Here is a 19098-nt window from a genome sequence, read left to right on the forward strand (position 1 = left end):
AAGGCAGAGCTGCCAAGTATTACCTTTCCTAAAGGCTTAGGAAGAGAGGCTTGTGCCAGGAAGCAGTGCTGATAATTAAAAAGAAAAACAGAACAAAACCCAAGGGAGTTTATCATTTCGTAGTTAAATAAAGTATTAATTAGCAGGTATGATTTCACATACTTACATCTAAGTTACAGTAAAATACTGATGAAATTTCACAGTGCATTGCTTAACATGCATCCATTCCAGCTATTTCTTCTCTGGAAAAAAATTATAATGAAATATCACTGCTCTTTAGATACACTAGTGTCTAAAGTACACAAGTTGGCTTGCTGTGGTGTAAACAAATACTGAGACGAAAAATGACGTGGACAGATAGAGTCAGGGTTATTAGTAAGACGTGGTCCTTTGGCAAGTATCTTTAATATACGGCTCCTGGCTGGAGACGTCAGGGCAAAAGCTACATGTGCTTTCTAGCTGATACAACCTGAAACCAGGCGAATGAACTCATTAACTTCCTATTAATAGCTGCCATATTTTACCATGTATATGTCAAATGTTATTTCAAAAAGCAAACCAAGCCCTTTTTCTGCTTAATTGGAAGCTTCCCTGTACATTGATTCTCCTTTACCGCCTCAGCACGGAAGCGCTGCGTAGAAGTTTCGGTATGAGTTACCCTTCTCTGAATTTCGTACGGCTGCAAAATACACCAGTGACATTTTCTGTATCAAAACAGAAATCGAAGCGAGGACAAAGCGCGTCCAAAACCTTTCTAACACTTCTAAGGCAACTATCACAGGTACTTGGCAAAATCTGCACAAAAAAAACTTGTAACTCTCTTAAGATAGAGAAAATATTTGAAGTTAGCTCCATTTTAAATGAATTGCTTCCTGCATCAGAGGTGTCCTGTTGTGCTTTCTACAGCTTAAAACCTTTAAAAGGTATAATTTGGGGAAGTGAACCACTTTTTCAAACACACAGACCTCCCAGGGAAGAAGACTTGGATTTTCATAACCCTCACCTGATAACTTCTGTTCCTTTGAAATCAAATGGAGTGATTCACAGATTAATACACATTAGTATATAAATTTTTGTTAGAAGATAGGCCTGTTCACTTTCACAGCAGTGCACAAGCTCTTTCCTATGAATGTTTTAATTATAATTTTAAAAAACACTGTTTTTAAAGACTCATCACCATATGTATGAAAGCCAGGATGAAGTCTTTATAAATAAAAGAACCAGGTCCAATGGGACTATATTTAACATCTGTCCTAGCTAAATATATACCTAAGATCGTGGTCCTTTCTTTTTGGCATGCACTTTTTGATACATAAAATATAACTTAGGTACCTGTAAGACAGGAATTTAATTTTCTTTTAACCTCTTAAAGCACCATTACTATGCTCATGCTGCCATGAGAAAGTATTTAACTATTTGCTCATACTAACAACAGAGATTTTCACCCTTCTGTAGCAGATTTTCTTCTTCATATTCTGGTAAAAGGAAACATTTCTTCAGATGCTGCATCTGTTAGGACTATGCTCTGTCCCAGGAGCACAAATGAAATATTAGTTGCACTGCTAACACCCTGGCAGGCAATGAGTTGCATCGTGCCTTCACCCGAACGAAATACAGAGCTCCAGACTTGGCTCCATTTCTGTGTTTGTTATTCTGGGGACTGTCTCGTCTAAATACTTACTTGCTCTTCTTTTAGAGTCACTTAACAGGCTGCACCTCGCTTGCAATCAGGGATTTTACTAAGTTTTTCTGCTGTTGTTGTTGGGGAAGAAACTGCTTCCAGATAGGGCAATTTATTATAAAACGCTAGTGACGAATCTCTCAGGAAAAATTCCTGGGAAATCTTGGGTGATTTCCAAGCGTCCTCTGTACACAAATTTATGACCGCATTGTGACGGGAGAAAAATCCTTTAAGTGAATGGGCAAAAATATCTGAAGGGTTCAGCTACCAAGTACTGCAAGAAAAACACATCCTTATGAGGAGAGAAATTTCAGAAACCTAAGCTCTTCTTTCTTATGCTGAAGAACAAAATGAGACGTTATGAAAAGTTAGATTATTCATTTAGGAATGTAAGTAGAAAATATTACATTGAGAAATCTGGCCCTATGATTTTTGATTCAGTGCCAACAATTTGTACTGCAAGAGGTGGGAACCTGCAGTAGGCTACAAATCACAAATTAAAGCCAATAAAACTTTTCAACCAGAAGAATTAGTCAGTTTAAGGGAGTTAATCGTAAGGTGTTAATATGACCATTTGTTTAAATTTGTTCCTGGTTAGCTGCTTTAGGCAGAGAAGTTTTTGATCCTGAAAGGTATGACTGGGTTTTTCCTCATTATTGATGGTGACTTAAAATTTTACATGATTTTTTATTATTATTTTTAATTTAGAGTTCCAGTGTTGCCTATGTTTGATTATAACACGATGGATGTTAAGGTAGAACCTGGAGGTGCTCCTCTTTGGCACGTAATGAATCCCATTTCACTGACTTGATGGTCCTGAAATGCATGTGGAAAGCAAGCAAAAATCTGAGATCTTCCTGCCGTTAGCACCCCACAAAAGCTTAAAAGTAACACAACAGCAGCCAAAACAGAGAGCACAGTGAGAGCTACCACCTGTGCCTGCTGCGTCGTGTCCAGCACCCCAAGTCCTCTCCCCAAGGCTTGGGGCGCAGCGGCTGTCCTGCTGCATCAGCACAGCAAATCCCTTAACCTCCGGGTGTCTAACACTCCCAAATCTTACAACAATGAGGATGGTCCCAACCCTGTCTTAGAAATAAGAGGTGTTTCCAAATCCAGCAGTGGACTCAAGAAGGGGCTGGAAAAAAATCACTACTGACAGTGCAACATGTGGAGCTTACCTCTCATGGCCACAGCATGGCTGTAACAGTAAATAGTTGCTGCTTTGCCAAAAATGAGGAAATTTTAATTCAGACCCACTAGTAGAAAACCTGAAGAGGTGAGAAGTCTTCGGCGTTCCTTTTCATTATCTCGGACAAATTGGATTATTGAACTGAACTTTTTTCTCTCCCCGTTCCTCAACATGCCCCAGCACAAGCCCCTGGAGTATCCAGTGCCAATATTACTGATTTTGTTACCTCCTGCACTAACAAAAAACTCTGATAAAGATGCTGCAATCTGGGGCACTTGCTGTGGAGTATGAAAACTGGACCAAAAGGAGATAGTATGGGAGAGGAGGAAAGTAAATCGAACCTGACACTTGCTGTTTTTCCAACACGAGCCCGTGAGGAAGGGGGTGCAGAGTTACCCAGCTCCCTGAAGCAGGGAGTGCATCACACAATTCCCACATCGAGCACTTCATTTATTTCCTGTCAGCGATGACAAATAAATAGAAAGGCCTTCTGCTGATGGCCACGCAGATTACCCAAACGCTTCACCTGAACTGTCAGCATTTCAGAGAAATGTGTTCTGTGCTAGCAGGTGAGCAGCTCTGCTACGGAGGGGCCAGGGAGCAGAGCATCCCCTGCACCACATGCCCAATGCTTCGAAGGATGAATAGGAAATCCCTGGCTCTATTAGGGGAAGGGGCGGCCACAGGCATCAAGGGAATGGATGCTCCAGCACATGAGGATGAAAGATGGGACACTGAACTCATCTGCTCTGACCTTACCCAATGGCAGAGGTTATTTTTTCCATCCCTAGACGCGTTTGACTGAACTATCATAATGTGGCAGGGGAAAGACAACTGCTCCTCAGCAACAGATGAATAACGTCTGCAGAAAACCATCTCCCTTTATATGCACAACACAGCCAAAGCCATATGGCACAGCTTTTCACAAAGCCTCAGTCCCTGGTGTAAGGAAGCCACACTCTCGTCCCAGCATACATGCAAATTACAACCTCCACCGTGACCACAGCATTTTGGGTGATTTACATAGAATGCTGTCAGGCTTTTAGGGAAGGGAAAAGAACTTCGGTTTTTGCCAGTGCAAACAACTGGCCAGACCGTGCTTCGGCTGTGCACTGATAAAGAGGAGAGTGAGGCAGGATCCAGCTCCCAAGACACCCATGAACTGGCTTCAGAGGTACGGATTTACATGCCAGTTGTATTAGCTGATAAAGAATATCATCCATTCGCACTCACCAGGGACAACCTCCCTTCCCTCCACCATTCTCCCCTGGGCTGCAAAACCAGACTGCCCACAGGTCAGGGCTCATTCCAGAGCTGGGGCCAGCCTGCTTAGCCCAACTGCTGAGGAAGTGGCGATGTATTTTCAAATACTGCACTTTAAGAGAAAGATACCAGTAGGTTAAAAATACTCCTTAAAATCAAGGATGTGGAAATCCAAGCAAGCTTCTCCTTCTGTTGTGGACAGTGAAGTAGCAGCATGTATTAAAAAACAAACAAACAAAGCGGGGGAAAAAAAAAAATCCCCCGCAAAATTTGCCAACTGGTTTACTGAGAGTAGAGCAGCAGGCGGCACACGGAAAGGGAGGCCACTTCTATAAAGCTTGAGATCATCTGTACAGAGCAGTGCACCGGAGCTCCTCTGCTCAGATGGGAGAAGTCATGGCTCAATGAAGTGCCACCAGAAGGAAAAAGCTCCTGGTTACGCAATTCCTATCAATTCACACGTCTCTGGTGGTCATCGCCTGCACGCAGATGACATTTTGTCCTACTCGTTCAGAACTTGCTTGTTTTCTTTAAAATGCAAAGGCAGCTCGGCGGTATTTAAAGATAAAGCTATCTCCAAAAAACGCAGACTATTTAATTAAGTACCTACATCTAAATTTAGCAGGCCTAATTTATCTGTTCAGGTTCAAATACGTGGACTCTGATGCACCTACAATACATATGCTCAGATAGATGCGAGCGCCAATGAAAAACTTTTCAGGAGGTTGAAAGCTGGGACTCAGTCTGCTGCCTTCTCTGCTCCCTTCCCCTCTCCTCGTAATAGCACGTCAAATTGTTAATCAAGATTTCGTTCCTACAGCTAATGCGTTTCCCCTGTCCTAATTGCTGTCTAAAATCATGACTGCATCATAAACGATACTGCAATGCTTTGCATTATACATTTATGTTAAGTTATTATCAATACAGCTTATATACAGGGCATTAACTATGTAATATATATTTATTATTCCTCCGTACAGAAATTCTATTGATTTCTTTCCCATCAAGCGCACGCTACTTGACTGCAAACTACCAGGTTTACAAAGGGATTAGACAAAGTCTTTTCCTACTCTACCTTAAAACCCCACTTTTCTTTTTATATCCTGGCAGATATCTCACAGTTACAGTGGGAGCCACTCACCCCAGTAAATAACAACAGGGAGAGATTAAAAAAAAAATAAAAATCTTACATTTTGTCCACAAAAACATGGAGAACAAACACCCCCCAAGGCTCCAACATAAAATCCTGCCTAACCTTTGCAAGATTTAAGTGTGGGTCTCAATTTAAGCATATATTATAGCACTTCAGGTGACTTAAGCATGTCTTTTTATGTGGTTTAAGCATGGGTAAGTGCTTTTTTGCATCAAAGGCTCTGGCCAGGCAGATTCCATCAGACCCAAGTGCTGTCTTGAGGCAATGCCTGCACTTTTGTCCTGTCAGAGGCAGCTGTTGCTCCCACCTGAGCAGCAGCAGAGGTGAGTGTGTATCAGCCCCTGGGCACCCCAGTTTGCTGGATTAGCCCCAGACTCCTCCAGAACTCCTCCAGTCCCAAAGACCCACTCAATCAGCACATGGCAAAGGTTTTCATCTGCCACTTGACTTCTCAAACCCTTACGCCTAGTAAGATGTTTTGGTTTCCAACCAAAAGTAGTACTAATAATAAAAATAAGCAAAAGGAGAATGTATGCACTGAAAGCTGCCACAAAAATGGTATCTGTATGGTCAGGGGGAGGAAGCACTAGCCCATGAGAGTGGTTCAAGTGAGGTTTCCCTGCTGGAGCTGTCACCTGATGAGCAGCAAGTCCACCCCAGCCCCAGGATCAGCATCCCAGCATGAGGTAACGTGTTCACCCCACGGGTTTGCTAAGCCTGGGTTTGGCCAGGTCACCCAGCAGCAAGCCCAGCCCCTTGTGCAGGACGTGTGTGTCCCCCAGGCTGCTGGCCTCATCCAACTGTGAGCAGCTCCAAGGGAAAGCTCTGAGACTCACCGTAAAGGGTCAATAACCTTGTACACACGAACACACACACACACACCCCATGCTGGAGAATTATTCTTGCCATCTTCCCCCAGTCAAGAACAGTAAAAAGACTGATTTCCAGACTTGTGTTGTGTTTTTAAGAACCAAGGGCTGGAAACCAACATCAGGAAGCACCACGACACAGCATCACCAGCATCCGAGGAGCAGAGGGAGAAGCGAAACAACCAAGCCCACCTTTCCCCTCCCCAGCCACCTGCTACCCCCTGAATGGAAAGGGAAGAGAGAAGAGTTGTCAGGTAACATCAACATCAGACGCCACGGGCAGTCATCAGATTTTCTTTCAGCTGCTTACCAGTGTGGCTCCTTTTATGTACCATTAGCACATTGGGCCCAATGCAAACCATGCCACAGACGTCACATTTCAGTTTACCATTCGGAAGCCGGATTCCTCCCTCGCTCGATAGCTCCTGGATCTTTCTGTTATCCGCCATCTCGTTATTCTCTGTGAGGGGCTCTTCCAGGCTGCTTCCTTCATCATGAGCCCTGACCTCATCTTCCTGACTCAGGGGCTTCCTGTCAGATTCCTCATCACTTTGCATTTCTAGCTTTACTGAATTTGCTGAAATAAAACAAAAATAAAAATAAAAAACATTAAAAATGTGTACTTTCTAAGTTCCCAATTAAGGTACGTTGCTACTATTACCAGTACTGAAGCAGAGGCTGAAGGCTCAAAGCAACACGAAGGCCTTGCGGTGGTAACAGTTGCACACGTGACCCAATATTTCCTCAAGGAATTAAATTCCTGGTTTTCTATCCCTATTTTACAGCTTAGAGACTAAGACACGGAGCGATCCAGAGACCTACCAGAAGCTGCAGAGACATGACAGGCTTAAAAATTGACCTCCTGCTGCTCAACGTGAAACACAGGAGCCCCCCTTCCCTTCGAGGGACGCAAGCACACAGGCAGGACGGAGCCAGATGCCTCCCGCCCTGAGTTAGGGCAGCAAGCCCCAACCTTCCCAAAGCCACAGCTCACAGAAACGAGCACACTTTGCAGACAGGATCGTTCAAAACGCAGGGACCTGAGGGAGCAGGGCCGTGGCAGTAATCTCCACAGCACCCTGCCTGCACAGGCACGTCTCTGAGGGGAGAGCATCGCCACAGGAGCCCTGAGTGCTCTCCTGCCACCATCTTCTGATTCACCTAAATGGGACACTGCCAAGGCAAACAGGTCTGAAGCGAGAGGTACACTGCTGGCTTACGTATATCTGTGAAATTAAGCGCAAGTCAAGAGCTTTCTTGTCTGCCTGGTCAGGCCCATGGGCGCCCCGCTGATTTCTGTGACCCTCATGTCACAGGGCAAGTCTCCTACAACTAGCAAGAGCTCGTGGGATCAGCAAGTCTTGAAGGAAAATCACGCTTTTTTTTAAGCAGGGGGCCTCAGTGCAGGGGTGTTTTAACCCCCCCGCCCCCAGCCACCCATGTTTCAACATTTCCACGGTCGGTGGAAACTGCCGAAAGGCCTGCCCCACAGTCACACTCTCCACCCGCACTGCCAGCCAGAAGGCGAGCCCACGTGCCACTTTCCATAAGCCTTGATCCTGCTGAGGGGTTTAAAAAGGAGGTGATTCAGCCCTCGTACCTAAGCAGCCTCTGACCTCGGTGCTAAGGCCATTAGCCGATGGCAGCAGGGGATCTGAGGGCAGGCGCGTGGCCTGGGAGCGCCTGGTGTCCCCCAGAGCCCTGCTACAAGTGCCCCAGAGCAGCGCCCGCCACATCTGAGAAATACACAGGAGAATTAGAAAGAAGTGTGTCTGATCACTGCGAGCCATCACACTTTCAAACAACTGGCCTGATAGTGTCGGAAGAACTAACCCCACTGCTTCAAACTGCTCCTTCATCCCTTCTCCTCCTTCCTGCCCCCAAATTTATGGTTACAGAAAACACAAGGTTCAGAGACCGATGTTGCAATTCTAAACCATGGCTCTTACTACCAGACGGAGCGTAATGAAAGGGACGAAGGCACCAGAGACCAAACGACGTTAAGATGCTGCTTTTTAATCATAAAATTGTTGAAATGCATCTTCCACTACTCACTGAGGCGCTAATGGGAGCTCAGGAATGGAAGCACGACTGCAGCAGAGCCCAGCCCGAAGGAGGCCGCGGATCACAGCACAGGCCCCGTCATCACAGCACTTTGCAAAGCTCTGGAGCAGGCCAAGGGGAGGCCGGGCACAATCTCCGCCGGTCTCCTGGCCAGGAGGCCGAGCAGAAGGGAGGACGCTGGCGGGGAGGCAGCCGAGGTCCTCACCCTGTCTCCCCGCACGAAGCACGTGTTGGTGATTTATGGACAGCCTGACTTTAGAGCTAAGGAATGGCAGTTCTCTCTAATAATAGCAGCCTTTTGGGGTATTCAGCAAATCGGAGAATGGAGCCTGAGTAAATGCCTCGCTGTCCTCAGGAGCAGGATTTAATACACTTGGCCACACAAGTAGCTACAGTAGGGCCAGGAGCAGTGTCGGCGCTGCTCACCCGAGATCCCGGCTTGCTTCTGCAGCACCGGGCATTCTCCTTGCACAGTAACGCACAAAATAGCCAAAATACTTCATACCAACTGTGTATATTTATACGTACCCTCAAGAGAGAGAAAGCATCATATCTTACGTGTCTTCTTGCGTTACTTGCAGAAATTTTGAGCTCTGTTTCTGACATGGAATAATAATCACTTGCCTGCAGCCGTGCCCAGCACCAGTAGCTCCCATCCAAGCCTGTGGACCTCTGGCCACTCAGCCCCTACGAAAGTGAGGCTGTAAGAGCTTATAAAACTGGCAGATCGCTTACTTTATCTTGCCCCAGTGTTTCTCGCTGCCGAATGCTGGCGGCTGTCCAGCAGGACAAGCAGCACAACAAAGCGGAGCGAGCCGTTTGCTGCAATACGACCTTCCAAAAACACGCAGCGCTCCCAAAATCCAGCAGACTGAGCTCAAAAAGCCCACGGAGCTTCTGAAGCGCCTCTCTTAACATCCCAGCTATTCTGCAAGGTTTTGCAGGCTGGTTACCGTCCTCACTCCCCTCACCTTCGCCCGCACGTCGAGCACTGCCTCTGCCATTCTCAAAAGCCCTCTGTTAGCTTGTTGCTGCGCAAAGGCTTCCTTGGGCTGGGACTGCTCGCAGGTCTCCAAGGAGGGGATCGCTGGTGCAGCAGGATCTCCTCGGCTCTTTGTCAGGGCTTGGCTAATCAGGTCATCCCCGCTGCCTTGCATCACACTGGTGCACGGCTGTACACAAACGGGCACCTAAACTGCGCACACTATTTTCTCTGTTCTCAGCCAGCCTTTGAAACCAGTCGTTTTTACAGAACTGCCTTTGTTTTCACCTCCAGCCGCAAACTTAGAGAGCGGAATGAACCCTGCTACAAAGGGAGAAGAAATATGTAAGGGATGTTTACGGCTACGATGCATCGCTCGCTATCTCCACGTCAAGCTTCACCCCGGGTTCCCTTGCCTTTCTTGCTCACCCACTTGCTAAAAGTGGCAGGCTTTCTCATTCCTTGGCAGAGCAAAGCATAAATAAGTAAATGGAAAAAATTTAAAAATTTTTTGGCACCTTTCCTAAAAATCACAGCAAATGAGATAGCAGGGATGAACTCTAATCCAGCTTGCTGCAAAAGCATGAACTTGCAGTCAAACCATTTCCCTCCAGCTAATGCAAGTGCCTCCCACTTTTCCCCTGTCCAAGGCAACATCTCACAGAAAACACACACAGAAAGAGAGACGAGCAGTCTCAAAAGCTTCTACCTGTGGATAAGAGGCCAGTGGCACACGTTCAGCAGACCACACGGCAATATTTTTTTCCCTTTTTGTTCCTTTTTCTTTCTTCCTATCCCAGAGCAGCAAGCAGATCCTGAATCACACCTTACCCTGAGTGGCCAAATTGAAAACAATTATTGTTAATGTCTCCTAAATGCTAATTGAACTGCAATTCCCTGTTAAACTGCATTTTGGCAAGTCTTCAGTACCAAAATTATTTCCTTCACCCACAAATTAGCGTAGCTACACACCAGAAGCTAGAAGTTCCTCGTGTTTTGTCCTCTATCCTAGACATTTGTTTCAGTCAAAAGCGAGATGTTTGCAGGGAAACCAAACCACCTCCCAGCTTTGCTGAGAGATGCGATGCCCAGGTGGGCTGTAAAGGACAGCTCTGGTCACCTTGTCCTAAGCAAGCAAGGCAGGGGGCAATTCCTGCTCAGGAACAAAATCCATCTTTCCAACACACCAGGGAGCACGCACGCAGCAGGACTGTGCCCCTCCGTCTCCTCCGCTGTCTGCTGTCCTAGGTCGTTGCTTATTTTGTCTGTGGGCTTGGAGAAGCGGGCTGGCCGCTGTCACCAAGGGACTGTGGTCTCCAGCTGGAGGTTAGCTTTCCTGGCAGCGGCAGCGCGCCACCGGCCTCTTCCTGCTGCCCCCAGAGCAGCAGAAAAAGCAAGCCTGACCCTTGCCTCTTCCCCAGCTCCTCTCCTCTCACCAGCAGGAAACAAAGCGTTGGCCTGGCTTCAGATCCTCATCCTTGAGGAGGCAAAATTCGAATCTGCCGCCCCCGAAGAGCCTTGGGGTGGCTCCGTGGGCGAAGGCAGCGAAGGACGGCTGCGGCTCAGGCGGACACAATGTGTTCTCTCTGCCCAGCCCCGTGGGACACAGGGGGCAGATGGCACAGCAGCTCTCCCAGGGGCTGCTGCAGATTCCCTGTCCATAACACACAAAAAAAAACCATGTTTGCAGCCAGGGTCTGCCCTTAGCTTCGATTTCAGTCCCTCTGGAAAATGGCACCGGGCTCCAGCAGCTACAGCACAACCTGCTGCACATCGCCTTGCCTGTGGCCAGCCAACCTCGCTGCTCCATTCACAAACTTCTCCTACACTGTAATTAACCATACGGCTAATTGGCAGCTCAACACAAACAGAAAAGGACCCAACTTCTTCCCCTTTTCCGACCTGGGTAGCTAGTTCCTAAACACAGCGACGCTCAGAAACACAGCCCCTCTTCCACACTACTAAAAGCACATTTTTTTGGAAAATTCAAGGTAAGGAATGCCAAAACCTGGAAACAATGAGCCCCGACTCTTACTCTAAGAGCACTCCAGTAGCAAAAAGGGTCCTTAAGGAGGGTGTTTACACCTCTCTAGGAGCAAAGTGAGACTTCAAGGCATGTTTCAACATACTTTCCTCCTGGAAGGGTACAAAGGAGTCTCAGTGAATAGAAAACTCCATCGCTGAGTTCCTTGCTGCTGGTACAATTTGGCTCTTAATTAATGAGGTTTTTCAAGTCAATTTTGCTCATATTGGGAGCTATTAAACGTGTAAACAAGGGAGCACCGACACATCTACTGAAGTGAAGCTGTCTCTGGATGGAACAAATGAGGGTGAATGTCACCTGCAAAAGGAAGGGGAATTACCCGAGTCAAGTGACAAAAGCCTGAGCAGGGCCTCTTACGTTACACCTGGACATCCCCGATGCTGGGTGTCAAATTTGTTTGTCACGAGCTGCCAAAAGACCCAGCTTCTGGCCACCGAGCTACTGCGAATCCTAGCCGGTGACACCATGTTGTCACACCGACTGCAGCAGCGCTACGGCCGCTCCAAACAGTTAGATTGAGCCGAGGAGTTCACAGCTAATAAAAAGGAGGAAGGGGGAACACAAAGATCTGAAAGCACCGTGCCGAGTCCTTTTCTGCATGCTACAAATGGGAGCCTTCAGGCATGCCCACATGGAGCTGGTTAACGTGCCAGAAATTCAGCGAGAAATCATCGGCTTATTTAGGCAACCTCAGAAATTTTTAGTTTCCCTGTTGAAGGATCTCTGCTTAAGCCTGCTACCTCTGAAACCCATTTAAACCTTCGCAGAGCGCGGCTGAGTAGTTATTTCATGTCTTCTGGAGGTGTTGCGTGCACCAAGTGTAGACTAACAGGTCTGTTACACCCAAGTGGAGCTTAAATTAGGATGTGGCTGCCTCGCTAAGCCAAGCTTCAGTCAGGCTTTAGCTGACACAAGCCGTGGTTGCCACGCTCCCGTTCCCCACCCCTTCCCCTGCTAATCCCTTCTGCTGGCACCAGCGCTCGGGGAACTGGGCGGTAAACCAACACCAACCCTCCCGAGGAAGCCACCTCTCTTCAGCTGGAGCGGGGCTCCTGTGCCACCACGGGAAAGGGGGGCTGTGGGAGGGCAGGGGGAGCCCACCTGGGCTTTGGGGATTTTCAAACCCTGATGGTTTCAATGATTTGAGCCTCATTCAGCGAGAACCCTGCTCCAGTCCAAAGGATGAGACGCTGCCTGAGCAGCACCTCGGTACCAGCGTGGACGGCGGTGTCTAGCCCACAACTTGCCCCGGATGGCCAGAGCTGAGGCATGACTGCCTGCTTGCTCACGGCGAGCCAGCCGTGCTGCATACCTGCACCTGGCAGGGGCACGAACTGCTAACCCAACAGACACGGCTGCTCCGTGTCGCAAGACTCCTCTCCAGAAGAACCTCGGGCCAAATTTCACCCGCAAATGCACTTATGCAACTTGTACTTACACGAGTGAGAGTCATGTATTCATATCCCAGGGTAGCAAAAGCACTTCTGGTGACCCATCCTCCCCCTCCCTCCTTTCCCTCTGCTTCCCAAGTAACTATGGTGCAACAAATATTGTGCTGAACACAACACCAGGCTTCTGCTGCCTGCCTTCGGGTGCAGGGAAGAGCCTCCTTGTCCCCACACCCTTGTAAATCCCTGTGCAATGTCAGAACCTGATCCCCAGGGAAGAAAAGCAGGACGCAGCGGTGCTCGGCTACAAGCTGCCGTGTCCTCTGCCGGTGCCTGAGCTCAGCCAGTTACTAGGGTTGGAGCTGTGGATGGTTTTTCCCTAAGGTCAAAACCTTGGATGCCTGTTTGCTCTGCTCCTTTTGGGGTTGTTTTGGTGGGGACAGAGGGACAGGGATTTTCTTTTTCCTTCTCTCTATGAAACATGCTTTTCTGGTCGACTGTCACCTAGCAAACTTTCTGCGTTTAAGCCAAACCTGGTCAGTGCCTGCGCTCCCCTGCGTACCGCAGCCACCAGGACCTGCTGCCGTTGTCTCGCTGCCCCGATGCTTGCTACAGGCAGGCAGGTGATGGCTGGGGGGCACGGGGGCTGCGGTGTGCAGCAGGTGTTCTCCGGGGCCCCTTTTCATTGTCAACTCTGGTTTCACAGCTCGGCTGAACTGCGGGAGGCCGGGCTCAGTGTCGTGGGTGGTCTCTCACAGCCCTTCCCCTGGCCGATCTACAGCCAGTCCCTCACTGCCCGCGGCACGCGCGATAAATGCTGGAAGCTGGGCTCCTCTCTCAGCACTGCTCCTTCTGCCTGCAGTACAACTACCTCCAAAGTATGCTGGAAAGCAGGGAGAGGAGGAAAAAAAAAACAAGATCAGGCTCAGCCCTTTTGTGAAACTCTGTCTCTCAAAGCATTAGGACCATGAACACCTTTTTATGTTTAAGGCTGCTTCAGACTCTACCGAGGGAGCAGAAGAAACCCACACTCATTGAGCAGCAGCACAGCATTCACCTCTAGGAGGATTTCCTAAGAGCCCGCTGAGAGCTCTGCGTGGTACCCAAACCTGGAAGTTTGTAATGGAAAATGCTGACAAACTCTGGCTATATATGGATCATCCCGTATAAACAAAAATAAAGTGATTTATAACATCCCTTCAAAGCAACCAAAACCTCATTGCTCACTCATTGTCATCTCTGCTTCTCAAAAAGTGCCCGACTTCCTAAAATGCTTTCCAACATACGCATGGATTAGTAATTATAACAGTAATGGCTCTTTCGTTTATAAGGAACTTTCCATCAGGGATCTGCACTAGATTTGAAAATAGAGCTGACAAAGTTCCTTGAAGCACATGGAATGACTTCCAGGGTCTGGACCAGGCCCTTTGCTTCATTTTCTGGCATTGTCACTGCATTTTTAGCACCAGAGACATTACTTTAAACAAGAGAAAGGCTTTGATTACACAGCTACACTATTGGATCCTTCACGGCTTTCAGGAAAAGATGCATTTGTCTTTAATTGTACCAGCTCTAAATCATCTTAATGCAAGCTGACCTAGCCATGTCCTCCTCCTCCTCCTCCAAAGGAGGCGCCTCCCCTGACTCATCAGCCCATGGAAAATTATAGGATAAGCACCTGTCACAAAAATATTTTCTGTCTTTGTCACCGAATTGTAAAAAGAGGATTAACAAAGAAACCTGTCTCATTTATTTATTTGAGGCAGAGCCTTGTCTGTGCCCTTGGAGGCAGGTGACTGCTGCCAAGCCGGGGCAGCTCCCCAGGCACGGGAACCCTCTGGTGAGGGGAGCGACGACCCCTCGCAGCCCCAAAGCACCACACAGGGACTTCTCCCCCTGTGTTTCACAGTCACTGCCGTGTTGGGCTCCGCCGCGATGAAAAGCAAAGAGGGAAAACAGTTTTGCCTGAGCACGCTGTGACTGCGTGAAGTTGAATGAAAACTCTTAAAAGCCAACAGTGCCTTTGTAAGCGCCGCGCTCTGTCAGCACGGTGCTGCTTTGAGCCGGGTGTTTTCACTCGAGACACACCATCAAGTGCCTTTACCTTACATCTTCTTCTTTGCCGGTTCAGATACCCGGCGGGGGCCGGGATTTTCAGCGGGACCCCCTCACATCCCGAGCCCCCAGCAGGATGCAGCTCTGTGCATTCAGGCAGGACCCAGAGCAGCAATTCCCCTCCATCCGAGGGTGCACATCAAAGGGCTGCTCCTAGAGCCGGCCACCGGTGCTATTATAAGGACTGCAGGACCCAGCTCAGTCCCTTGGCTCTTCCAGATTTAAAGGACAGAGCATTTTACAATCAATTTCCCTTTTCAGAAGTCACTTTATGAATCCAAATCCGTTTAAGCCCCAAATTTAATATATTAAACAAGGGGGGAAGGGTATCTCTGGTGCCTCCTTCCCACAACTTAAAACACACCAGCTATTAAAGCAGCAAGATATTTAAATGACTATTCATTCTAATTTTTTTTTATTTTTTTTTTTTAAAGAAATGCTAGGCTTTCACCTGTATCATTATTATGTAGGCAGTGACAGATGGCAATGGAAAAATATAAAATAACTCTTAGAGTATTAACTTTTTTTCAGTACCGTATGTGTCAGATTCTTTAGCATAAATAAATGGCATTGCACAGTCTCATTAAATCTATACATCTGTGTAGTAACTTGCAATTTATGGATATTTTCTGACACAATGTTCAAACCAACAGGTTTAGCTCACATGTTTCTTTTCTCACCATGCCATCTCCAAGTCACCAGAAAAGCAAACAAAAGCAAAACCCTACAGTAAATATTCCCGAAGAACTCTACGAGAAGATTTGCTGTTCATCAGCTGCACACTTTTAAGGGAATGAGAAAGGAAGAGGGTGGTGGGGCCACGGGAAGGAAGGGGCTGGAGGGAGGTGGCAAGTAAAGCCTCGTTCAGCCTGGACCTTGTCCCCAAAGGGAGTTTCATTGGGACACAATGAGCTGTCATTGGGAGCCCTGCCTTTAATGTGACAGCCCACTGGCACAGGGCGGTGAAACAAGATGCAGCACCATCAACTGTTGCTAAAGATTCATTAAAGGCTTGATCAAAAGATAAAATCCATGAACAGCCACAAGGATGGTCAGAGAACAAGCCCGTGCCCCAGAGGAGCACGGCAGCTCCACAACTTCATTCCCGACTGGTTTATTTTATAAGGTACCTCCTTTTTCACCTGCCACGTTAGCACCTTGGGAGCTGCTCTCCAAAGATCTCCAGCAGATCTGAGAACTGTTAATACCTCCAAACAGCCCAAACATCAGGAAATGCTCCTGCCGAAACATCAAGCCACATCTTGCAGACGAATGCAACGAAAGCTCCATTCTGGCATTAGCTGCAACTTGTGCACACCAACCTTTTGTCTCCCCGGGTGAAGGATCTGTTGCAAGCTATTTACGTACTGGCTCCTTTCCTCTAGGAGGAGCTGGTATCTCTGCCTAAAATTAAGACTGCTTGACACTTCCTACGATAAGGCCCTGTTTTTTACTTGCTTCTCTCTTTGCCAAAAATGATTTAGGCTGAAATTTGTAGGAAATATTTTTTTTTGTGCGCGTGAAATTGCCATCACAACAGCTCGCCTGGCTCTGACCAGATGGGAGCAGACACCACCGCTGGCTCTTCAGTTAAAGCGAGTTGGTCCATGACTGGCCAAATTAATGAATTTCTGCAGATTTGTACAGTCTCCTTCAACCCCTCTTACCCTGCACCAATCCCTCTTCAGGTACCTGCTACCAGACAGAACAAGTAGCATCCCAGCCTACCCTGTTTCCCCTCACTAACAAGGGCCAGCACTCCCAGGGGATCCTCCGACCGTTCCCCAAATCTCATCTCACCCGTACGCCTCTTCTACTCTATCAACGCAAGAAATGCGAGATCCAGAGACACGAAATGCCACCGACATACCTTACTTCGTTTTTGAGGATGGGTCATGTGCATTTAAAAATCATTATTCACTGCAATGAAAAGAGGGGGGGAAAAAAAAGGAAAGAATTTGGCATCCTAAGAGCCTCGCTAAAGCTCTTTAAAGTGCATAATTCCATCACCGTACTGTACATAGCACACAATCTCTGAGGGGTAATTATCCATGGCTTGGAAGCCAGTGTGAATATACGCACAGTAAGTCAATATGATGTTGTGCTTGCTGCTGCTGCTTCTCTTTTTTCTTTTCCTTTTTTTTTTTTTTCTTCTTTTTTATATAAATCAATTTTAATTGTTGTGGATCTATTTCTGCTAATAAAAGAGAGTGAACCGATTCTGGTCGGATAGATTTCTGGATACGGAAAATGAGTGAGCAAAACATGTGAGAGTACTTACTGTATTACCAGAAATATTTATAAATGGCTCTTCCCTCCCTCGGCTGGCAGAATATCAAAGCAGCGAGGAAGCAGCACGGATGGCTTTTGAAGGGATGGAGAAAGCACAAGTCCACTCCTCCATCATCAACACGAGAAAGCGATGCCAGAGGGCTCCAGCAGAAGCGCCGACTGGAACTGCTCTAGCAGTAACATCTCCCCCTTGACAAAGGGCGAGCGCTTGTCCGAGGGCAAGCTGCACTAGCAAGGATCACAACGAGCCTCTACGGGGAATATGCAACGTGCCTGCTGGGCTATGCCAACAGAGCTGGAGAGCAAGGCTTTTTCTCTTTTTTTCCTTTTTCATTTTGGATAAGATTCCCAGGACTGTCTGTCCTTCCAGCTGAGGACTGTGATATTCCACAAAGGTTTGATGCCAGCAAGACCAACCTATACTCTGGGCTTGACAGTAATGCCGCCTGTTCCACAACACACCACGCTCCCCCAGCACACTGACACCAGCAATATAAAAACACAGAGTTGAGCACATTTTCAAGAGGCACGTGGAAAAGCATCCATGCCCTCATGTGAAACTTTGGCTGGGACAGAAATTTGCTCCAAATTTGGCTCTGCACCAGGCACTCCCGCAAACAGGGTTTGTGCACAGGTGTGCACACACACACACACACATCCCTATACAGGGATGCAGATTCCTGCCGTGGACGTGTGCTTTTGGATAACTGCACGCAGAGGGATGAAGCTTTCTGCAACTGGATTAACCACATGCAGACAGGCCAGCCGTGGCCTGCAGATCTACCTGGTGGGACCAGCCCCTTGTTGGGGGGCTGAGCTCCCAGCTGTCCCCGTGCCCAGCCAGGTAGCTGCAGAGACAGCTGGGCTGCAGCAGCGCCTTGTTCCCATCGGAAGAGAGAAGCAGCAAGGCACACCAATTCCCAAGTCAGCTTGTACATGTGAAAGTGCCTGGGGGGTCCTGATTCAGTGCAATACTTAAGCAATCACCGATCTTTAACGTTAAAGTCAACAGGACTTTGGTACATACATAGGTAATTACATGAATTCATCACTGGGCTGAGCAGGCATGTTCCAGCTCACAAAAGCAATGAAAGGACATTGTGCAGGAAGAACGAAAAGCCTTGAGGAAAGGATTAGTAGTGTCACAAGTTAAACATCTCCTCCCTGATGACATACAGGATCGGGTCAACTGTGCAGACAAGCGAGAACACTGCAGCATGAAGCTAGAGGTGGTAATAGCCTGCTCCAACTACTGCCTGTAGTAGCAGTTCAGATAACAAACAATACTAACGTACAATAAACATTTTTAATAGCTTTCCTGCAGAGAGGAGGTTGAGATTTTTTGTGTGTTTAACTGCACATTGTTCTACTCCACATCTACTTGCCTATTTTAACTTACCTGGCAGATTTAAGTGTAAAAAATAACAATAATTTTCTCTCTATAACCAACCTCCGAAATCCTGCAGCTCTTGCTTTACAGTCCCAAAAATCATAACCTAGGAGGGCTATAACCTAATAGTGATATGCTGTCATTAACAGTCTGCTGAATTACAACAAATAACATAAAAGGACCTGAGTGGCAATGCTGCCCCACTCTCTTAAAAATAGATCACAGAGGTTTGGTGACAGTATGAATGTTTTCCAGTTATATTGTACTAGGTAACCAACCATTAGTTATGACCAGTCTTGATCTTTGGAAAAAAAAAAAAGTATCAAAACGCGTTATTTAAAAACTCTTCTTAACCTGCACTAAATATCCAAGTTCCTCGGGTGGTTGTCTTCTCCTAAGTCCAGGAAATATCAAGAATTTACAGGAGGTCATTTGAGCACCTTCGCTCACAGCGAGCACAAAGGAGTTCGGTGCCTGCTGAAATAATTGCCAAGCAAGGATGAGATAAAGATATAAAACAGATTTATTGGCTGTCTAGCAGACTTTACATTCAATTTGCTCTTGTCACATTCTCATCAAGCGTAGGTACCTGCACAACTCTAGTTGCAAAGGTTACGGCCAGAACCACACCAGACCCAGCTAGCTCAGTGCCAGACTCGATCAGAGGG

The 19098-nt window shown here is 47.3% G+C and overlaps 1 protein-coding gene across 5 annotated transcripts in view; it reads right to left on the reverse strand.

Annotated features, from left to right (window-relative positions):
• The window catches only part of IKZF2 (IKAROS family zinc finger 2), a 115915-nt gene that overhangs the window by 50871 nt on the left and 45946 nt on the right, over window positions 1–19098 (reverse strand). For 4 of the 5 annotated variants that reach the window (XM_082763372.1, XM_082763370.1, XM_082763371.1 and 1 more), the window contains exon 4: window positions 6466–6732. The exons of the other annotated variant lie outside the window; for it this stretch is intronic. In XM_082763372.1, coding sequence (XP_082619498.1) covers window positions 6466–6732 — 267 coding nt within the window. The remainder of the gene's footprint in view (window positions 1–6465; window positions 6733–19098) is intronic. 5 annotated transcript variants of the gene reach the window in all.

The sequence above is a fragment of the Aythya marila genome, assembly GCF_965140915.1.
Source record: "Aythya marila genome assembly, chromosome: 6".
In the NCBI taxonomy this organism is placed as follows: Eukaryota; Metazoa; Chordata; class Aves; order Anseriformes; family Anatidae; genus Aythya; species Aythya marila.